Source organism: Artemia franciscana, chromosome 2 (assembly GCF_032884065.1).
Source record: "Artemia franciscana chromosome 2, ASM3288406v1, whole genome shotgun sequence".
Classification (NCBI taxonomy): Eukaryota; Metazoa; Arthropoda; class Branchiopoda; order Anostraca; family Artemiidae; genus Artemia; species Artemia franciscana.
Window position 1 is genome coordinate 37,307,968 of NC_088864.1, and position 20,564 is coordinate 37,328,531.

The window sequence follows — 20,564 nt, forward strand, 5'->3', positions numbered from 1 at the left end:
AAAAGGTAAAAAACTAAAAAAAAGACAAATTAAAAAAAAGAATGTATATACAGACCGGGACACCGGGACACTCAAAGAGAAATTACAGAGTGGTACACCGGGACACAAATGACGACCGGGACACAGGGAATATAAATGACGACCGGGACACAGGGACACAACTACAACGGGGACGCCGGGGGGCACAGTGGGATATATAAATGACGACGGGGACACAGGGTATGTTCGATTAGCAATCACCATCAACAAAGCTCAAGGGCAATCATTAGAATCATGAGGTATAACTAAAAAAAACTAAAAAAAGGTAAAAAACTAAAAAAAAAGGACCAATTCAAAAACGAATGTATATACAGACCGGGACACCGGGACACAAATGACGACCGGGACACAGGGAATATAAATGACGACCGGGACAGAGAAATTACAGACTGGGACACCGGGACACAAATGACGACCGGGACACAGGGAATATAAATGACGACCGGGACACAGGGACACAACTACAACGGGGACGCCGGGGGGAACAGGGGGATATATAAATGACGACGGGGACACAGGGTATGATCGATTAGCAATCACCATCAACAAAGCTCAAGGGCAATCATTAGAATCATGAGGTATAACTAAAAAAACTAAAAAAAAAGTAAAAAACTAAAAAAAAAGACCAATTCAAAAACGAATGTATATACAGACCGGGACACCGGGACACAAATGACGACCGGGACACGGGGAATATAAATGACGACCTGGACACTCAAAGAGAAATTACAGACTGGGACACCGGGACACAAATGACGACCGGGACACAGGGAATATAAATGACGACCGGGACACAGGGACACAACTACAACGGGGACGCCGGGGGGCATAGGGGGATATATAAATTACGACGGCGACACAGGGAATGTTCGATTATCAATCACCATCAACAAAGCTCAAGGGCAATCATTAGAATAATGAGGTATAGATCTGAATACGGATTGTTTTTCCCATGGCCAATTATATGTTGCATGTTCGATAGTTGGTAAACCTGACAATCTATTTATATGCACAGACAATAGGACAGCGAAGAATGTTGTATATTCGCAACTTTTACGGAGTTAAAAACATAAATATGTATTTCTATCTATATTGACAGGTGGGACACAGGGACACAACTACAATGGCGCGTAACGACTTACGCGCGCGGGGGTGCGGCTTGGGCAACAACCGAGGAAGCTGCTAAAAAAAAGCTGCTCAAAAAAAGCTTCCAAAAAGGAAGCTGCTGCACAAAAAAAAACCTAAAAAGAAAAAAAATAAAAAAACTAAAAACAAGGTAAAAACCAAAAAAAAAACTAAAAAGAAAAAAAGGGAAAAAACACAAAAATTTATTTCACCATATACTAATTCAAAAACGAATGTATATACAGACCGGGACACCGGGACACAAATGACCACCGGGACACAGGGAATAAATGAAGACCGGGGCACTCAAAGAGAAATTACAGACTGGGACACCGGGACACAAATGACGACCGGGACACAGGGAATATAAATGACGACCGGGACACAGGGACACAACTCCATCGGGACGCCGGGGAGCACAGGGGGATATATAAATGGCGACGGCGACACAGGGAATGTTCGATTAGCAATCACCATCAACAAAGCTCAAGGGCAATCATTAGAATCATGAGGTATACATCTGAATACGGATTGTTTTTCCCATGGACAATTATATGTTGCATGTTCAAGAGTCGGTAAACCTGACAATCTATTTATATGCACAGACAATGGGACAGCGAAGAATGTTGTATATTCGCAAATCTATCTATATTCACAGGTGGGGCACAGGGACACAACTACAATGGTGCGTAACTAATATGGCGCGTAACGACTTACGCGCACGGGGGGGCTTTGGTGGGGGACGCGAAGCGCCCCCACCAACTAGGTGTTGGGGTGGCGCCACCCCAATAGCCAGTATATATATATATATATATATATATATATATATATATATATATATATATATATATATATATATATATATATATATATATATATATATATATATATATATATATATATATATATATATATATATATATATATATATATATATATATATATATATATATATATATATATATATATATATATATATATATATATATATATATATATATATATATATATATATATATATATATATATATATATATATATATATATATATATATATATATATATATATATATATATATATATATATATATATATATATATATATATATATATATATATATATATATATATATATATATATATATATATATATATATATATATATATATATATATATATATATATATATATATATATATATATATATATATATATATAGATATATATGATTATATATACCATCTTTATAAGTGAGCAATAATTGTGTGTGCATGCATCTTCTCGAAAACGGCTCCATTATTTTCGGAAAAAATGGTATCTTGGGATATTATCGCATAAAAAAAGCAATCTAGATAGGACAGAAGTCTGAGAAAATTTGTTAAGAGCCTTAATTTTGGTTTTGAAAATGACGTCGTGTACTGTGTTATATAAGCATTTCTTATGACATCATATAAGCATTTTCTTATATGGTGTCACGCATAGCATATATAAGATTGTTGAGTCTCCAACGCATCAATTATCTATATATGCTATCTTTATAAGTGAGCAATAATTGTGTATTTTTTCTCGAAAACGGCTGCATCTATTTTCGGGAGAATAGAGGATTTTGGGATATTCTCGAATAAAAAAACCATCTTGATAGGTCAAAAGGTTGAGAAAGTTGGTTAAGAGCCTTAATTTTGCTACTTGTCCCTGTAAAAAACACCCAGCAACTGAAACGTCGGTTCGACGCCCTATGGACCAGGAATGGACATCGTGACTCAGAGCTCTCATTTTAAATCCTGACCGGCATTAAGCCTCTTATTTTCCTTTTTAAATCAATCTATTGATTCATAGAATTTGGTTGGCTTCTCTTGGCTCTTAGCTCTTCTCGCCTCGTCACAAGTGCCATATGAGCTCTTAGCTCTTGTTCTTGTAGTTTTTACCTTTTTTAGTTTTTTTTTTTACTTTTATTTTAATTTTTTTAGTTTTCTTTTTCTCCTTTATTTTTCAGTTTTTTCCTTTTTTTATTTTTTTTTTCTTTTTCAGTTTTTAGTTTTTTTAGTTTTTTTCTTTTTTAGTTTTTAGATTTTTAACTTTTTTTTAGTTTTTTTAGTTTTTTAGCTTTTTTAGTTTTTTTAGTATTTTTCTTTGTAGTTTTTACCTTTTTTAGTTTTTTTTTCTTCTTTTGTATTAATGCTAAAGCCAAGGTCCGAACCTGGAACCTCTCGGACCTAGAACCTGGAACATAACCCTTTACGAACTCAGCTACTTCGGCTTGAATACATTCGTTTTTGAATTGGTATATGATGAAATAATTCAGATGTCATTTGCGGACAGACAGACAGACACACAAACAAACAACATAGAGTCAAAAATTAAAATGAAGAGCAAAGACGCACGCCGTTAGAAGAAAAGCGGCGTCATGTCAAAAATGAAAATGAACAGAAGAGACACACGCGGTTAGAAGACCTGTGACTCCGAGTATGGGAGCGAGTCAAAAATAAAAATGAAGAGCAAATACAATTGCAGTTAGAAGAACAGCGGTGGCGTGTCAGAAATGAAAATGAGGAGCAGACACACGGGGTTAGAAGACATGCGACGCCGAGCATGTGAGCAAGTCAAAAACGAAAAAGAAAAGCAAGGACACACGCGGTTAGAAGACATACAACACCAAACATGTGAGCGAGTCAATGAAAATCAACCTGGACAGCGAGAATCAAAACGTGTCAAATTTGAAAATTATAGTGATGATGATTGGGTTTGGGATTTTGACATGGATAAGGTCATCAATGCCTACTATACCTTTGTAAAAAAAAAGTTCAGCGGTGTGTATTTCATAATGACAAAAGACAAGCCAAGTTAAAACGAACTAAACAAATTGAAAATGATAGCGTTCATTATTAGGTTATGGATTCGGACATGGATAAGGTCATCAATGTGTACCATACCTTTGTAAATCAAAAACATGGACTAGATAAATCGTTGGAAGAAAAAGAACTTTTTGTGTCACCAACTGAACAATTAAAAGAAACAAAGGTTCGGCGATATTTCTTTCATATTGACAAAATACAAGCCGAGGCAAAAGAAGAAGTTTTTGTCCCATCACCTGAACAATTAAAAGAAATAAAAGTTCGGCGATATGTCTTTCATAATGACAAAAGACAAGCCGAGGCAAAAGTTAAAGGTCCAATAAAAAAATCCTAACTTTAAATAGGCAGTACTTCTAATTTAAAGTTCATATGGACGTTATGACATCAAGAAAAAGGCTCAATTTGTCTGCGTTTAGAAGACAAGCGACAGTGAGAATCGACAGTGAGACAAGCGACAGTATATATATATATATACATATATTTATAAATTTATAATTTTGCACTCTCATTTATATTTTAGCAGTTAAAAGTTAAATTGACGAGCACAAGTCAGACAGCGCTGCACGTTGAGTTCTTGGGGCTCCTCACCTTCCCCTTCCATGCGAATGTCTTGGTTTTTATCAAGTTTTCTCATATTGTCGTATGATTTGCTTATTTTTGAGGGGTATATATCAAGTCACCAATTTCTTCCTCTTATCCCGAATTACATAAAGTTATTTGCTAGCGACTCAACTACTTTATTTTTGTTTTAATATTTTTATCATCAAAACACTTGATTGGCTCTTAACTTTGTATGTTAACAAGAAAGTTGTCTGAGCCCAAGAACACCCAAAATGACACAGCGTGATTTACACAATAGGATTTTTCTTTTTAATTAATTCGACTTATTTGATATTAAAATGTGCTTCACACATTCTCAATACTTAAAGATATAAGCTAATACAAATAAAGTCAATGTTTTTTTGTAGGTGACTTGCAAAATGTAATCAAAACCTGCAAAGCGTTTTCTTATTAAGTTTTGTGTATTGTTTGGTTATGTTGAGTGAATTGAATTCGTAACTAAAGCATTCATTTGATGTTTCGGAGTAGCCCTTTTAGTTGGACTAATATTCAATTGAAGGATGACTTGTTTACTTGGCTATAGTTATACCTACATACTTGCTTGGGGGGGGGAGTGACACTCTCTTCTCTTAGATTGATTCAAAGCCCTTCTCCCTCTCTCTCCCTCGTCTTAGGAAAACACGGGGAAAAATGCGAAAAGTGTCTACATATTAGTGTCTAAAATTTTTAGAGTATAAATTTACTTTTATTCAAATCACTAAAATTCTATAAATCTTTCATCTAGTTCCCTCCCCTTTTGTTGTCTGCAGTACTGTCTAAATTCACTTTACCAGCAATAAAATGCTTTGCAAACTTCCGTAGTTTGTATTTTTTTTATTTACAGTATATTTTGCTTTATATTTGACATCTTATTCTTAAAGGGTAGACAAAAGTCTTCTGTTAGTAGTGTTGGTAACGTAAATACTGAATCTACCTCTTTATTTGGGCATTAAATCTTGCCTATACTAAGCTAGACCATTGATCTGCTTACAGAGTAGCGTACCCAGACAGGTATCCGATGCTGTTGGGTGAATGACCTACCTATTCCTGTCAGGATATGATTAGCAAATAGTCTATCTTCACTGAATAAAAGCAGTGTCTAGCTACTATAATATTTATATTCAAGTCATGACATTTATATGAATAAATTTTTGTCTTTTGAAAATATTGCTTAGTATTGGGCGGTATGCATAAAGTTGCAATTAATAAAGTCGTAAACATTTTAAGCAATTATACGACAGCCCTTGGTCATCTATTTTGCCCATTGGGCCCACCTCCAAGGGCCCCAATACCCCTCCTCCGACTCTTTGCCCCCTTTTTTCGGACTTAATATTTTTGGACCTGTAATTTTTAGACTCATATTTTTTTTGGACTTAGCATTTTATTTTTTGGGACATAGAATTTTTGGGGACTCTGGGGAGAATTTTTAAAAGTATTGCTTAGTATTGGGGTATGCATAAAGAAGAAATGAATAAAGTCGTATTTATTTTAAGGGATGATTTGACAGCCATATGAGGGAAATGATATAGTATTGAAAAGTAGTGCTTAGTATTGGGGTGTGCATAAAGTTGAAATTAATAAAGTCGTATATATTTTAAGCGGTGATACGGCAGTCCTATGTCGAAATGAATAAAGTCGTATTTATTTTAAGGGATGATTCGACAGCCCTATGAGGAAAATGATGCAGTAAGGCCTATTGATAATTAGTGTTAAGTATTGGGGTATGCATAAAGTTGAAATTTATAAAGTCGTATATTTTAAGCGATGATACTACAGTCCTATGAGAGAAATGATACAAAAAAGCATTTCGAAAAGTATTGCTTAGTATTGGGGTATGCATAAAGTCGTATATATTTTAAGTAATCACACGACAGCCCTATTGATTAAAATGATACAATAAAGCCTTTTGAAAAGTATTGTTTAGTATTGGGGTATACATATAGTCGGAAATAATAAAGTCGTATATATTTTAAGCGAGGATACGGCATCCCTATGCAGGATATAATACAATAAAGCCTATTGAAATCTATTGCTTACTATTGGGGATAGGCATAAAGACAAAATTAATAAAGTCATATATTTTGAGTGATGATACCTATGAAGGAAATCATACAATAAAACCTTTTGAAAAGTATTGCTTAGTATTGGGGATAGGCATAAAGTTATTTATATTTTAAAAGTCGAAATTAATAAAGTCGTATGTATTTTAAGCGATGATATGACAACCCTATGAGGGAAATGACTCAATAAATTTTTTTGAAATGTATTGTTTAATATTAGGGTATGCATAAAGTCAAAATTAGTAAAGTCATATATATTTTAAGCGGTGATTTGGCAACCCTATCAGGGAAATGATATAGTAAAGCCTATTGAAAGGTATTGCTTAGCATTGGGCTATGCATAAAGTCGAAATTAATAAAGTCAAATATATTTTAAGTGATTTTATGGCTACTGTATGAGGGAAATGATACAACAAAGCCGTAATTGGTGACTGAATATAAAAAAAAAACTATAAAAAGCACTTTTGGGTACAACAAACTCAGCTAGTAGGTAAGTTCTGATTTTCTTAGTTGTTGACTCAGTATCGAAGATTTAACGAAGACACTTTTGACTGCAATAAACTGGGGGTATTGATACATTTCGAGTGTTTTAGTTGCTGGCTGAGTACCAAAAAATTAATAAAAGCACTTTTGACTACAAAAGAGTTTGTTCTGTGCAATAGTGCATTTTCATTAATTGTTTATATTCAGTCACCAATTAAATGACCTGAAATTAACCTATATGTCTATCTGTTATGAATGAAACTACGCTACTTGGTAAATTCCGAATCTTTTAATTGGTGACTGGGTGTCAAACAATGAATAGTACCTTTGCATGGAACAAACTCAGCTAGTGGGTAAATTCGAAGTGTCTTCCTTGCTGACTGAGTATCAAAAATCTAATAAAATCACTTTTGACTACAATAAACTGAGGGAGCTACTTGGTAAATTCAAAGTCTTGTAATTGGTGACCGGGTATGAAAAATTAATGGAAAAGCACCTTTGCATTGAACAAACTAAGCTATTTTGTAAATTCTGAATCTTTTAATTGGTGACTGAGTATCAAAATTAATAAAAAGTACTTTAACATGCAACAACACTAAGCGGTGATATAACAGATCTATGAGGAAAATAATACAGTAAAGCCTTTTGAAAAGTATTGTTTAGTTTTGGGGTTTATATGAAGTCAAAATTAATAAATTCTTATATATTTTAAGCGATGATATGACATCCCTATGAGGGAAATGATACAATAAAGCTTATAATGAAAAGTTTTGCTTAGTATTGGGGTATGCATAAAGTCGTACATATTTTAAGCGATGATATGGCAACTCTATGAGGGAAATGATACAATAAAACCTTAATTGATGACTGAATTTCAAAAATTAATAAAAAGCACTTTATCATACAACAAACTCAGCTAGTAGGTAAATTTGTAGTGTGTTAGTTGCTGACTGACTATTGAAAATTTAATAAAAGCACTTTTGACTACTAAAGAGTTTTTTCTATGCAATACAGCATTTCTATTAATATTTTTATATTCAGTCACCAATTAAAAGACCTAAAATGTACCTATATGTCTATCTGTTATGAACGAAAGCGCTACGACTACAACAAACTACGCTACTTGGTAAATTCCTAGTCTTTTAATCGGTGACTGGTTGTCAAATGTTGTATATTCGCAAGTTTTACGTAGTTAAATATATATATATATATATATATATATATATATATATATATATATATATATATATATCTATATTCATAGGTGGGACACAGGGACACAACTACAATGGTGCGTAACTAATATGGCGTGTAACGACTTACACGCGGGGGGGGGGGGCGCCAATACATATACATACGTCATGTATGTATTTTATATATTTGTATATGACATCAAAGGCTTTGTATATGATGTCAAAGGCTGTGTATATGATGTCATTATAAGTATATAAGCAGGCGTTTCAAAGCGATGATGATTGGGTTTAGGATTTTGACTTGGATAAGGTCATCAATGCCTACCAGATTTTAGTTAAAAAAAAACAAAGGTTCGGCGATATGTATTTCGTTGTGACGAAAGACAAGCCAAGGTAAAACAAACCAAACAACTTGAAAGTGATACCGATGATAAAAAAAACTACGTTGAAAGGACTATCGTTTCCCAGTTGCAACATCTTATCCACAAAAATAATAATTTACTGCTTCTGTTCAAAACAGCAATCGAATTGATGCCTACTGATACGCAACTATCAATTTAGTGGCAATCGTTGTGGTCGGTGATCAGTTCTTACCTCGAGATAATATTCTTTATAGGCGAAACAGTCAGTTGACAAGAATTGTTTAAACTCATCGATTCTACGATGCCCTACAATATCCTATCATTTTTTGGGATGGAGCCGACGGCTATCACTTTAATATTAAATTGATAAATCCAGCCACTAATAAAGAAATGGATAAGAAATGCAGCGCAATGAAATATTATGCCTATAGATTAATGATTCGTCATTTATTACATTTACATATAATCCATCTTGGGATTAGATACAACTGCTTTACATCCTGGACAATCGCCGGTTCATAGACATGACATTACGGCCCGTGTCTTCCGGCAAAAGTTGCCCTCCTTCATCTCCTACAGAGTTATGGGAGAAATACAAATCCTAAATTGCCGAGAATATACTCCACCGAATACGGCTAGAAAGGTCAGAAATGACCTTGGACTTTACAACAGAAATTTATAACTGCACTTCAGTTATGATTGAAGATTTGTGCTAAACTATTGCAAACAAACTTCTCAAGCATTTGGGATTGCCTTCACCTAATCATACTGCTTGTATTTCTACATGTGTAGAATGGGATCGTGAACAAAGTTACAACACAATTGATCTATTGTCGTATGTTACAGACCGGGACGTCGGGACACAAGGAATATAAATGACGACCGGGACACTCAAAGAGAAATTACAGACCGGGACACCGGGACCCAAATGACAAGCGGGACACAGGGAATATAAATGATGACCGGGACACTCAAAGAAAAATTACATACCGAGACACCGGGACACAAATGACGACCGGGACACAGAGAATATAAATGACGACCGGGACACAGGGACACAACTACAACGGGGACGCCGGAAGGGCACATGGGGGATATATAAATGACGACGGGGACACAGGGAATATTCGATTAGCAATTACCATCAACAAAGCCCAAGGGCAATCATTAGAAAAATGCGGTATAGATCTGGATACGGATTGTTTTCCCATGGACAATTATATGTTGCATGTTCAAGAGTAGGTAAACCTGACAATCTTTTTATATGCTCAGACAATGGGACAGCGAAAAATATTGTATATTCGCAAGTTTTACTTAGTTAAAAACATATATATATATATATATATATATATATATATATATATATATATATATATATATATATATATATATATATATATATATATATATATATATATATATATATATATATATATATATATATATATATATATATATATATATATATATATATATATATATATATATATATATATATATATATATATATATATATATATATATATATATATATATATATATATATATATATATATATATATATATATATATATATATATATATTCACTGGTGGGACACAGGGACACAACTACAATGACGCGTAATTAATATGGCGCGTAACGACTTACGCGCGCGGGGGGGGGGGGGGGCAAAGTGCCCCCACCAAACACACACACACATATATATATATATATATATATATATATATATATATATATATATATATATATATATATATATATATATAGTTTTTGTGTTTGTTTTTGTTACTGTCGACTGACGTCATGTTTGTCAACTGATGAAATTACAGACCGGGACACAGGGAATATAAATGACGACCGGGACACTCAAAGAGAAATTACAGACTGGGGCACCGGGACACAAATCAGGACCGGGACATACGGGACACAGGGATACAACTACAACGGGGACGCCGGGGGGCACACGGGGATATATAAATGACGACGGGGTAACTAATATGGCACGTAAAGACTTACGCGCGCGGGGGAGCTCGGGGGAGCTTTTATATATATATATATCTATATATCTATATATATAAAAATAAGTTGTCTGTCTGTGGATGGATGGATGGATCAGGTGACGTCACCTGAAAAAACTGGATCAGGTGACGTCAAAACTGAAAAAACTAAAAAAAGGCAAAAACTACAAAAAAAACTAAAAACTAATAAAAAAAATAAAAAAGCTAAAAAACTAAAAAAACTATAAAGGTAAAAACCAATAAAAAACTAAAAAAAAAACTGAAAAAACTAAAAAAAGGCAAAAACTACAAAAAAAAACTAAAAACTAATAAAAAAAGTAAAAAAGCTAAAAAACTAAAAAAACTAAAAAAACTAAAAAAAGGTAAAAAACTAAAAAAAATAAAAAATAAAAAAAAACTAAAAAAAAGGAAAAAACTGAAAAATAAGCTAAAATAAAGGTAAAAACCAATAAAAAACTAAAAAAAAAAGGAAAAAACTAATAAATGACGACACTCAAAGAGAAAGCGACCAGGACAAAAGGAATGTTCGATTAGCAATCAACAAAGCACCGGGACACAGGGAGTATAAATGACGACCAGGACATAAGTAAAAAAAAAAAAACTATCTATATATATAAAAATAAGTTGTCTGTGGATCTGTGGATCGTGGATCAGGTGACGTCACCTGAAAAAACTGGATCAGGTGACGTCAAAACTGAAAAAACTAAAATAAAGGCAAAAACTACAAAAAAAACTAAAAACTAATAAAAAAAATAAAAAAGCTAAAAAACTAAAAAAACTAAAAAAAGGCAAAAAAAACTAAAAACTAATAAAAAAGCTAAAAAACTAAAAAAACTAAAAAAAAGGCAAAAACTACAAAAAAACTAAAAACTAATAAAAAAAATAAAAAAGCTAAAAAACTAAAAAAACTAAAAAAACTAAAAAAACTAAAAAAAGGTAAAAAACTAAAAAAACTAAAAACTAAAAAAAACTAAAAAAGGTAAAAACTAAAAGAACTAAAAAAGAAAAAAATAAATGACGACACTCAAAGAGAAAGCGACCAGGACAAAAGGAATGTTCGATTAGCAATCAACAAAGCACCGGGACACAGGGAGTATAAATGACGACCAGGACACAAGTAAAAAAAAAAATTAACAAAACTAAAAAGAAGGTAAAAACTACAAAAAAACTAAAAAGAAAAAAAAACTAAAAACTAATAAAAAAACTAAAAAATCTAAAAATCTAAATAAACTAAAAAAGAAAAAAAAAGGAAAAAAATAAAGGAGAAAAACAAAACTAAAAAACGAATGTATATACAGACCGGTACACCGGGATACAAATGACGACCGGGACACAGGGAATATAAATGACGACCGGGACACAGGGACACAACTACAACGGGGACACCGGGGGAAACAGGGGGATATAAATGACGACCGGGACAAAAAAACTAAAAAGAAAAAAAAACTAAAAACTAATAAAAAAACTAAAAAATCTAAAAATCTAAATAAGCTAAAAAAGAAAAAAAAAGGAAAAAAATAAAGGAGAAAAACAAAACTAAAAAACGAATGTATATACAGACCGGGACACCGGGATACAAATGACGACCGGGACCCGGGACACAGGGAATATAAATGACGACCGGGACACAGGGACACAACTACAACGGGGACACCGGGGGAAACAGGGGGATGTAAATGACGACCGGGACACCGGGACAGGGAATGGTCGATTAGCAATCACCATCAACAAAGCTCAAGGGCAATCATTAGAATCATGAGGTATAGATCTGAATACAGATTGTTTTCCCATGGACCATTATATGTTGCATGTTCAAGAGTCGGTAAACCTGACAATCTATTTATATGCAAAGACAATGGGACAGCAAAGAATGTTGTATATTCGCAAGTTTTACGTAGTTAAAACCATATATATATATCTATCTATATTCACAGGTGGGACATAGGGACACAACTACAATGGCGCGTAACTATTATGGCGCGTAACGACTTACGCGCGCGGGGGGGCTTGGGGGGGGGCGCGAAGCGCCCCCACCAACTAGGTGTTGGGGTGGCGCGAAGCGCCACCCCAACAGCTAGTATATATATATATAAAGCGATGATACGACAGTCCTATGAGGGAAAAGATACAATAAAACATTTTGAAAAGTATTGTATAGCGTCGGGGTAAGCATGAACTCGAAACTAATAAGGTCGTAAGTATTTTAAGCGATGATATGATAGCTCTGTGAGGAAATGATACAGTAGAGCCTTTTGAAGAGTATTGTTTAGTATATAGGGTATGCGTAAAGTCGAAATTAATGAAGTCATATATTCTTAGCAATAATACGACAGCCCTATGAGGGAAATAATACCATAAAGCCAATTGAAAAGTAGTGCTTAGTATTGGGATATGCATAAAGTCGTATATATTTTAAGCAATGATACGACAGGCCTATGACGGAAATGATAAAATAAGGCTTCTTGAAAAGTATTGTTTAGCATTGGGATATGGACAAAGTCGAAATTAATAAAGTCGTGTAAATTTGATATGATACGACACCCTGATGAGGGAAATGATACAATACGTTCTTTTGAAAAAAGTGCTTTTATTAAATTTGTTGGTACTCAGTCACTAACTGAGACACTTGGTATTTACTAACTAGTTGTGTTTGCTGTATTCAAAAGTGCTTTTATTAAATTCTGAATCTCAGCCAGCAAGTAAAACACGGAATCTATCAACTAGCTGAGTCTAATGTACTCAACAGTGCTTTCACTAAGTTTTTGTTACTCAATCAGCAACTAAAACACTGGGAATATACCAACTTGCCGAGTTTGTTGTACTCAAAAGTGCGTTAGTAAGTTTTGATATCCCATCGGTAACTAAAAGATTTGGAATTTACCAACTAGCTGAGATTGTTGTACTCAAAAGTAATTTTATTATATCTTTGGTACTCAGTCTTCATATAAAACACACGGAAACTATCAATTAGCTAATTTTGTTGTACTCTTAAATGCTTTCATCAAATTTTTGTTCCTCAATCAGTAACTAAAAGACTAGAAATGTATCAACTACCGCAGTTCGTTGTACTCAATAGTTCTTCTTTTAAATCTTTTGAAACTCAGTCAGCAACTAAACCACTCGGAATTTCAGTCAACAACTAAGACACACTGAATTTGTGTTCATCTATTTCAGACTCCTGGTGGAGAGGGGGGATATACCTAGTGTAGGGTTTTACCTATGAACTAGGACTAATCTAAGAAATAAAATAAAAACGGGTTAAGCTTAAAGATATTTATTGCTTAAATATAATCAAAAGGATTTTTTGAGAAAAAAAAACACGTATATTAGTATAAAAATAATACTTAAAGTTCAACATTAAACATCCACAAATATGGGTTCCCATGATCATGCTGTATCTTTATCGTTTCGCATGAACTTGTCACGATCATGTGTGTACCTTGGTATCCTCTGGGCGAAGAACCTAACGTCATCTTCGGAACGGTGATAAGCTCCCCTCAAATTTAGGACGTTCAAACTCCTCTAAATTGAAGTGAGATTTTCGGGTCACAGTTTTTAATCAAAACTATCTGCAGGGACATCACCCTTTACGTACAGTGCTTCAACCCCGAATAAAATGCATATTTCTCGGACTTCTTGCTAAACAGTACTCAGTTCTTTACCACTTTTATTACATGGTGTAATCTCTCTGTAATAGAATCCCATTCTGTTCATATGGCGTAATGTAGTACTCTACAAGCTTTTATCATACTCAAACATATTATAGTTTACTAACTGAGCGATCTACATGCCGAAGGAGTCGCATCTCGCCCCCCATCTTACCTTACAAATGGTATAGGATTTATTGTTCCTGGTGTTTTGAGTTTAACGATTCTTATTTTCTTGTATCTCTTTGCTGGTGGTGGTGTTGATGTTTCTCTACCAGAGATCTCCTAGAATGTGCTTTAAGTTAAAAGAAAGAACAGTTTTTTTTTTTCATTTAATACTTGAGAAGAGTATAAATTGAACTGATTCAGGCAGTGTGTTTACCTTATCCCTACGTAAGTAGGCTAATGGAATTGTCTCAAAGTTTATCTATCAAGTTTCCTAGCTGGGTTAGATAGATGAAACTTTTCAGGAATGAAACCAGGGCTTAACTATCCACCTGTAAAATATTATCAAGCCACTATCTCTACCCTGTCCGGTTCTTTAAGGCCGACTCTTTAAGGCTTAAAATACTACACACATAACGGGTCCGGTCTATACCTAGCCTAGAAAATTTTACCTTAATTTTGGGTTTTCAGTCTTTATTCATTTTCTCTAGTTTTTGATAATAAATTCTATCATTTCGGTAGGATTTTAAGCCATATTCGGGCTTTTTTCCCTAAAGTTAAGCAATAGATTTTCTAATCTTAAATCCTTATAAATCAGAATTGAACAAAGTTATGAGGCTCAAAACCTTGTGCCTCATTTGAGCGGTACATCTATTTCTCAAGGTTTCACTTTTATACCACGAAGATTGGAAAAGGTCAGTACTCTTTGGAGCGGAAAAAGGTGGGGTTAGGTACTCCAAAATATCTTCCCAGGGGATCATCGAAGGTCTAGATTTCTTCCTTTGAGTATCACCCACCTTCCTCGGCTTTTTTGAATTTCGACAAAAACCGCACCCCTCATCCAGAATTTTACCCAAACATTTAAAGCTTAATTGGTCAAATTCACTTAAATACGACTTTTGAATACGTCAATTTGTGCTTAATTGCTGAAATTTTGCTCGAATACGAACACAAAAGCTTGTAAAGAGTAAGGCGTTGAGGAGGCGACGGTTCCTTTCGTATACGGAATAATTTCTTTTATATTTTATGTTTTAATGTCGTTCCATACTTTCAGTTTAAAAAAAATGAATTATTCCTTTATTAGATGAGACTTATAAAATAATATAAAAATAAGCCTTCAAGGAAAGATAGAAAAAGCTCTAAACCCAGTGAAGCCTATTAACAGGGTTTACTCCGAATTGACGGGGGAGGAAAAAGTCTGGGCTAATCGAAAATTTTCAAAGTCTGGTAGCTTTAATTTTACATTTGCTATTAACACCAAAAACAGATCGATAGGCATCGAGGATAAAAAGAATATGTACCCCACTTATACACCCCCCATATCTCCCAACTAATATTTTCCAGCTCTCCCCCCCTCCATAGCCCTCTGAAAATTTCAAGTTGAATACCCTTAGGAAATATAAAATTCCATTAGGTCTAAACCCAGTGAAGCGTATAAACAGGGTTTACTCCGAATTGACAGGGAGAATAAAATCTGGGCTAATCGAAAATGTTCAAAATCCGGTGGCTTCAATTTTACATTAGCTATTAATACTGAAAACAGATCGAGAAGTATCGGAGAAAAAAGAAATATTGCGTGTAGCCCCATTTAGACGCCCCCCCATTGTCCACTGAAGGCTAATGGAATTGTCTCAAAATTTACTGATCCATTAGCCTAGCTGAGTTAGATAGATGAAACCTATCAGGAACGAAACCAGGGCCTAAAATCTTCATCTGGAAGGTATTATCAAGCCACTATCTCTACCCTGTCTGTATTTTTTAGGGCTTAGAAGGCTGCACAGATGACAGGTCTGGTCTATACCTAGCCTGTTTAAATTTGGGCAAAGAATATTTTATATTAATTTCGGGTTTTCATTCTTTTTATTCATTTTTTTTAGTTTTTGATAACTCAATTCTATCATTTCAGCAGGATTTTAAGCCAAATCAAGGCTTTTCCCCTAAATTATTAGAAATAGATTTTCAAATCCTAAATCCTTATAAATCATAAAAACTGAGCAAAGCTATGAGGCTCTAAACAGTTTCCTTGCGCCAAATTTGAGCGGTACATCTATTTCTCAAGGTTTCGTTTTTATATCGTGAAGATCAGAAAAAGTCAGCACTTTTTGGAGGGGAAAAAAGTGGGTTAGGTACTTCAAAATATCTTCCCAGGGGTTCATCGAAGCTCTGGATTGATTCCTTAGAGTTTCATTCACCTTCCTCGACTTTTTTGAATTTAGACAAAACCACCTCCTCATCTAGAATTTTACCCAAACATTTAAAGTTTTAATGCTTAGTTGCTCAAATTTACTTAAATACGGCTTTTGAATACGTCAATTTGTGCTTAATAGCGTAAATTTTGCTCGAATACGAACACAAAAGCTTGTGAAAAGTGAGGCGCTGAGGAGGGGACAGTCCCATTCATATACGGAATAATTTATCTTCATTTTAAGTTTTAATGTCGTACCTTACTTTGCATTTAAGAAAAAGAAGATATTTACGCAAGCCCTCCTAGTGATCAGGATCCAAAATGGTGTAGATGATCCGAACACTCGAAAAAACAACAATACCACGTATTTCCGAAATTTTTCACTACCGTGTGTAAATGCTGGCCCCAAATTTTATCAAAGCTTCTAGAAAATTTCTTCTTTAGTGTTTTCAGTCACTCACTTGTTGTCTTCTATTTACTGCGGCGTTCTCTTCTATTTACTATGATGTTCTCTTTTAGCAGTTATATCATTCGTCCAGCTTACCCTGGTAACAATTTCGTTGGAAATTATTGAAACTTTTAAACTTAAGTGTGAAGTTAGTAATTGAGGCTCTTTTATTAGAAGAGAACTTCAGAGATCAATTCTTTGGATTTCACTAAATCTTGCGGAAGGAGTCTGGGATTAAAGTTGCTATTCTTGCTAATTTTGTCAACTTTGCCTCTATCATGCTTAGATAAGGCTTTGACAAGGCACTTTTAGAATGTCCTATCACTGTCAAACCACTGGTGAAACTAGAACTTACCAGACTGGCATGCTTCTCAAACACTTAATTCAATGTATCATCCTGTAATTTCAGTGTTTATGCTATTTTTTGAGACGATACAGCCACGAACCTGATGCATCGAATTGCTTGTCATAGTTAAGCAGAGTAAATGCTTCAAAGAAATTTTTGTTCAGCAGCTGGTATGTCTTAATTGGACAAAGCGGTGGAAAAGGGACTTGCGTCTATTCAAGAATGCTATCACACACTTGTTTATATTGATAGACTGTATCACTGTCGAGCTTCCACAAGGGTCGTTTTATAACTTTAAACACTGATGAAGAGCCCCCTTAGAACTTCGCTGTATGTGACATCAAGTTTTAAAACAAATCTAGTGACTCTCTTTCCTCTTTGATATTTTCGAATGAAGTAGTTTCCAGTACAAAAACTCTTATTCAGGCCTTTCTAGAACAAAATCTCAAATTCTAGTTTGATTCTCACCTGCTGTTTTTATTTTAGTTGTAAGAGTTCCAAAGTAAACTCTTTTTTTTTTTTAGCATGAGCTAAAGGAATAAAACCTAAAAAGGCTGTCTTGAAAGTGAGATTTCTTTTGTCGTGATTGTCTGTCACTATTAGAAGGAATTTCTCCAAGTGGTCAGGAGGGGGATAATCTTGTTTTCTATCTCGATGCTTGCCTAGACAGCAAATTTTTGTCTGGTGGCAAAGACATTTCCATTGTGTACTATCGATGCAATTTTTCTGAAGTGGAAAAATGATGCTTCGCTTTTCTAGATTTCTGGGGAAGATTTAGTAGTAATATTTATTATCTCACATAGTTCTTTTCAGGTAACCTTCTGCTGCGAAATAAAGTGAAAGATCTTATTGTTTTTTTGATTTTAACTCGTTTTGTATTTGTTTTGCAGGCTTATGTAAGTGTATTTAAGAAAGAAAATATAGATCATTGCTTAAGAAAATTTTATCTTGTACAGAATTTCTATCACAATCTCAATTCCACACCGCAAAATTGACATTGATCTCTTAAGAAAAAAACGAAAAAATTGTATTTTAAACCCCAACCTATTTTGTGGTGTCGGGGAGGGGGATTTTCGGATGCTCCGCCTCTCTCTTGTTTGCATGCATAAAATTCTTTGTCGTCAGAGTTTCGCATTGCGGTGAGTTTTCAACTGTCTAGCGTGTTAAAAGCATGATTGAAAACGTTTACTCTGGAAAACCCAAATTTAGACTGAAATATTGAGAATAATACGTCACATTAATTTCAAGGCTAATTAGTTATCGTACAATGTAATTTAATTCTTGCCAACAACATTATCAGGTTATTATGAGTATTGATGGTTCTAGCGAAGTAGCCTAGTATGAAAACTTATTTAAATATACTATAGGACCATAGTGGTCAATCTCTTGTCATTCTTTTTTAAGGTGACTCCACATCATCCCTTGCAATTTTTTGTCAATTGACTTTTTTGCTTGGACCAAGAATTCGCTATACTTGGCGGATGTCCATATAGTCAATAAAAAAGGGATAAAGATCCTCCTGAGCCATTGATGGCACATACGGCGTCGAATTGGCATTTTAATTGCTGGCTGTTTCTATAGGGACAGGCACTAAGCCTGTGTCCTAACCTCGCGGCAGCTAGGATTCAATCCCATGCCCCGTATCGCCAAACAGAGCATCAATCCCCTGTGCTACCACAGGATAAAAAAAACAGAACGAGGTTTTGAACCTAGGTTACCACGGACAGAACGTCGGATACTAACGACATCATGCAGTCAATAATCCTTCAATATTAGGCCACTTTATTAATTTATCACAATTTCGGTAACTAGCAAAACCAGACCCATAAAATTATAAGACACTTGATATAAAAATAAAGTAAAGGCAATTCAAGCATTTCTATAATCAAAAAAAAAAAAAAAAAAAAAAAAAAAAAAACATAACGGTTTCGTTGGGATGAATCTTGATTGTAGCTTTATTGTGTGGAAGGCGGAATCCAAAGTTGATACTATTGTCGTATTTTTAATTTGATGCGGACTATGTCGATTCTGTTCTATTATATTTGAGGTAATTTATCAGCTAACGCTCTTAAAAAAATCTTTAAATAAGTAAATATTTCTCTAAATAGTATAAAGAAAATCGTTTTTAATTTGATTCGTAGTCTGCTAGAACATAAGAGAGATATACTGTGTACACTGAGGATTGTATCCATTTATTCCCAAGTCTATTCCCGATTCGAAACTTCAACAAATAATAAACTGTAATTTAACTTTCTAGGACAGCACAAGATGTACTTAATGGAATTGTGGCCAAGTGTCTTGGATCTGCGAGGGCAAAAACGAAAGACTTGGGCATGCAAATAATATTAATGTATGTTGAGATAGAAAAGTATGAAGTTGTACAAGAAACATTGGTTGGAGCCCTTTCTTCTCAAAAGAATCCTAAGGTCGTAGCAGCTTGTGTTGCAACCTTGTCTAGAATTTTATAGTAAGTTCACTATTTATGTATTATGAACCCAGTAGTTAATGCTCAATTAAAAAAAATGCAAGATTAATTTTTATGCTCCCTGTAAAAGGAACATAATAATTTTGGCCGGGCCAATGGAGGGTTCTGAAAATAAGTGAATCTAGCGATAGAAGTATCTTGTCCTTTCCGTGCAAGTTACAGTTGTAGACTTGTTGCAAACTCTTCTGCTTCAGAGGGATCCTTAACTAGAGGAAACAATAATACGAGTTTAATTTAGGAAGAGCTCTGAAGTATACCTTGTTATATACGGTTTATAGAGAAAGTTCGTCAATTAGTAAGTAGAAGCGTGGCTATTAATTACATACTTGTTCGTATTTATCACTGATGAATGCGTCTCCTAGCCATTGAGTATTTGCTCTAAGATTTAGCAGATTTTTTTTTTTTTTTTTTTTTTTTTTTTTTATTATTATTATTATGTTGCAGGAGCAACACTTTAGTTTTGTTCTTTTTTCTCTATTTTTCTTGTACTGAAGATTACGGGGTTTTCGGTTTTTTCGGACCTTTGTGTTTTGGGAGGTCAGAAACCTCCCGCA

The 20,564-nt window shown here is 34.2% G+C and overlaps 1 protein-coding gene across 1 annotated transcript in view; it reads left to right on the forward strand.

Annotated features, from left to right (window-relative positions):
- Window positions 1-20,564, forward strand: part of LOC136041136 (cytoskeleton-associated protein 5-like) — a gene marked incomplete in the record, with an annotated part of 192,220 nt that overhangs the window by 35,242 nt on the left and 136,414 nt on the right. Inside the window, 1 exon segment of the mRNA XM_065725677.1 lies at window positions 19,783-19,992. Within this exon segment, the coding sequence (XP_065581749.1) occupies window positions 19,783-19,992 (210 nt within the window).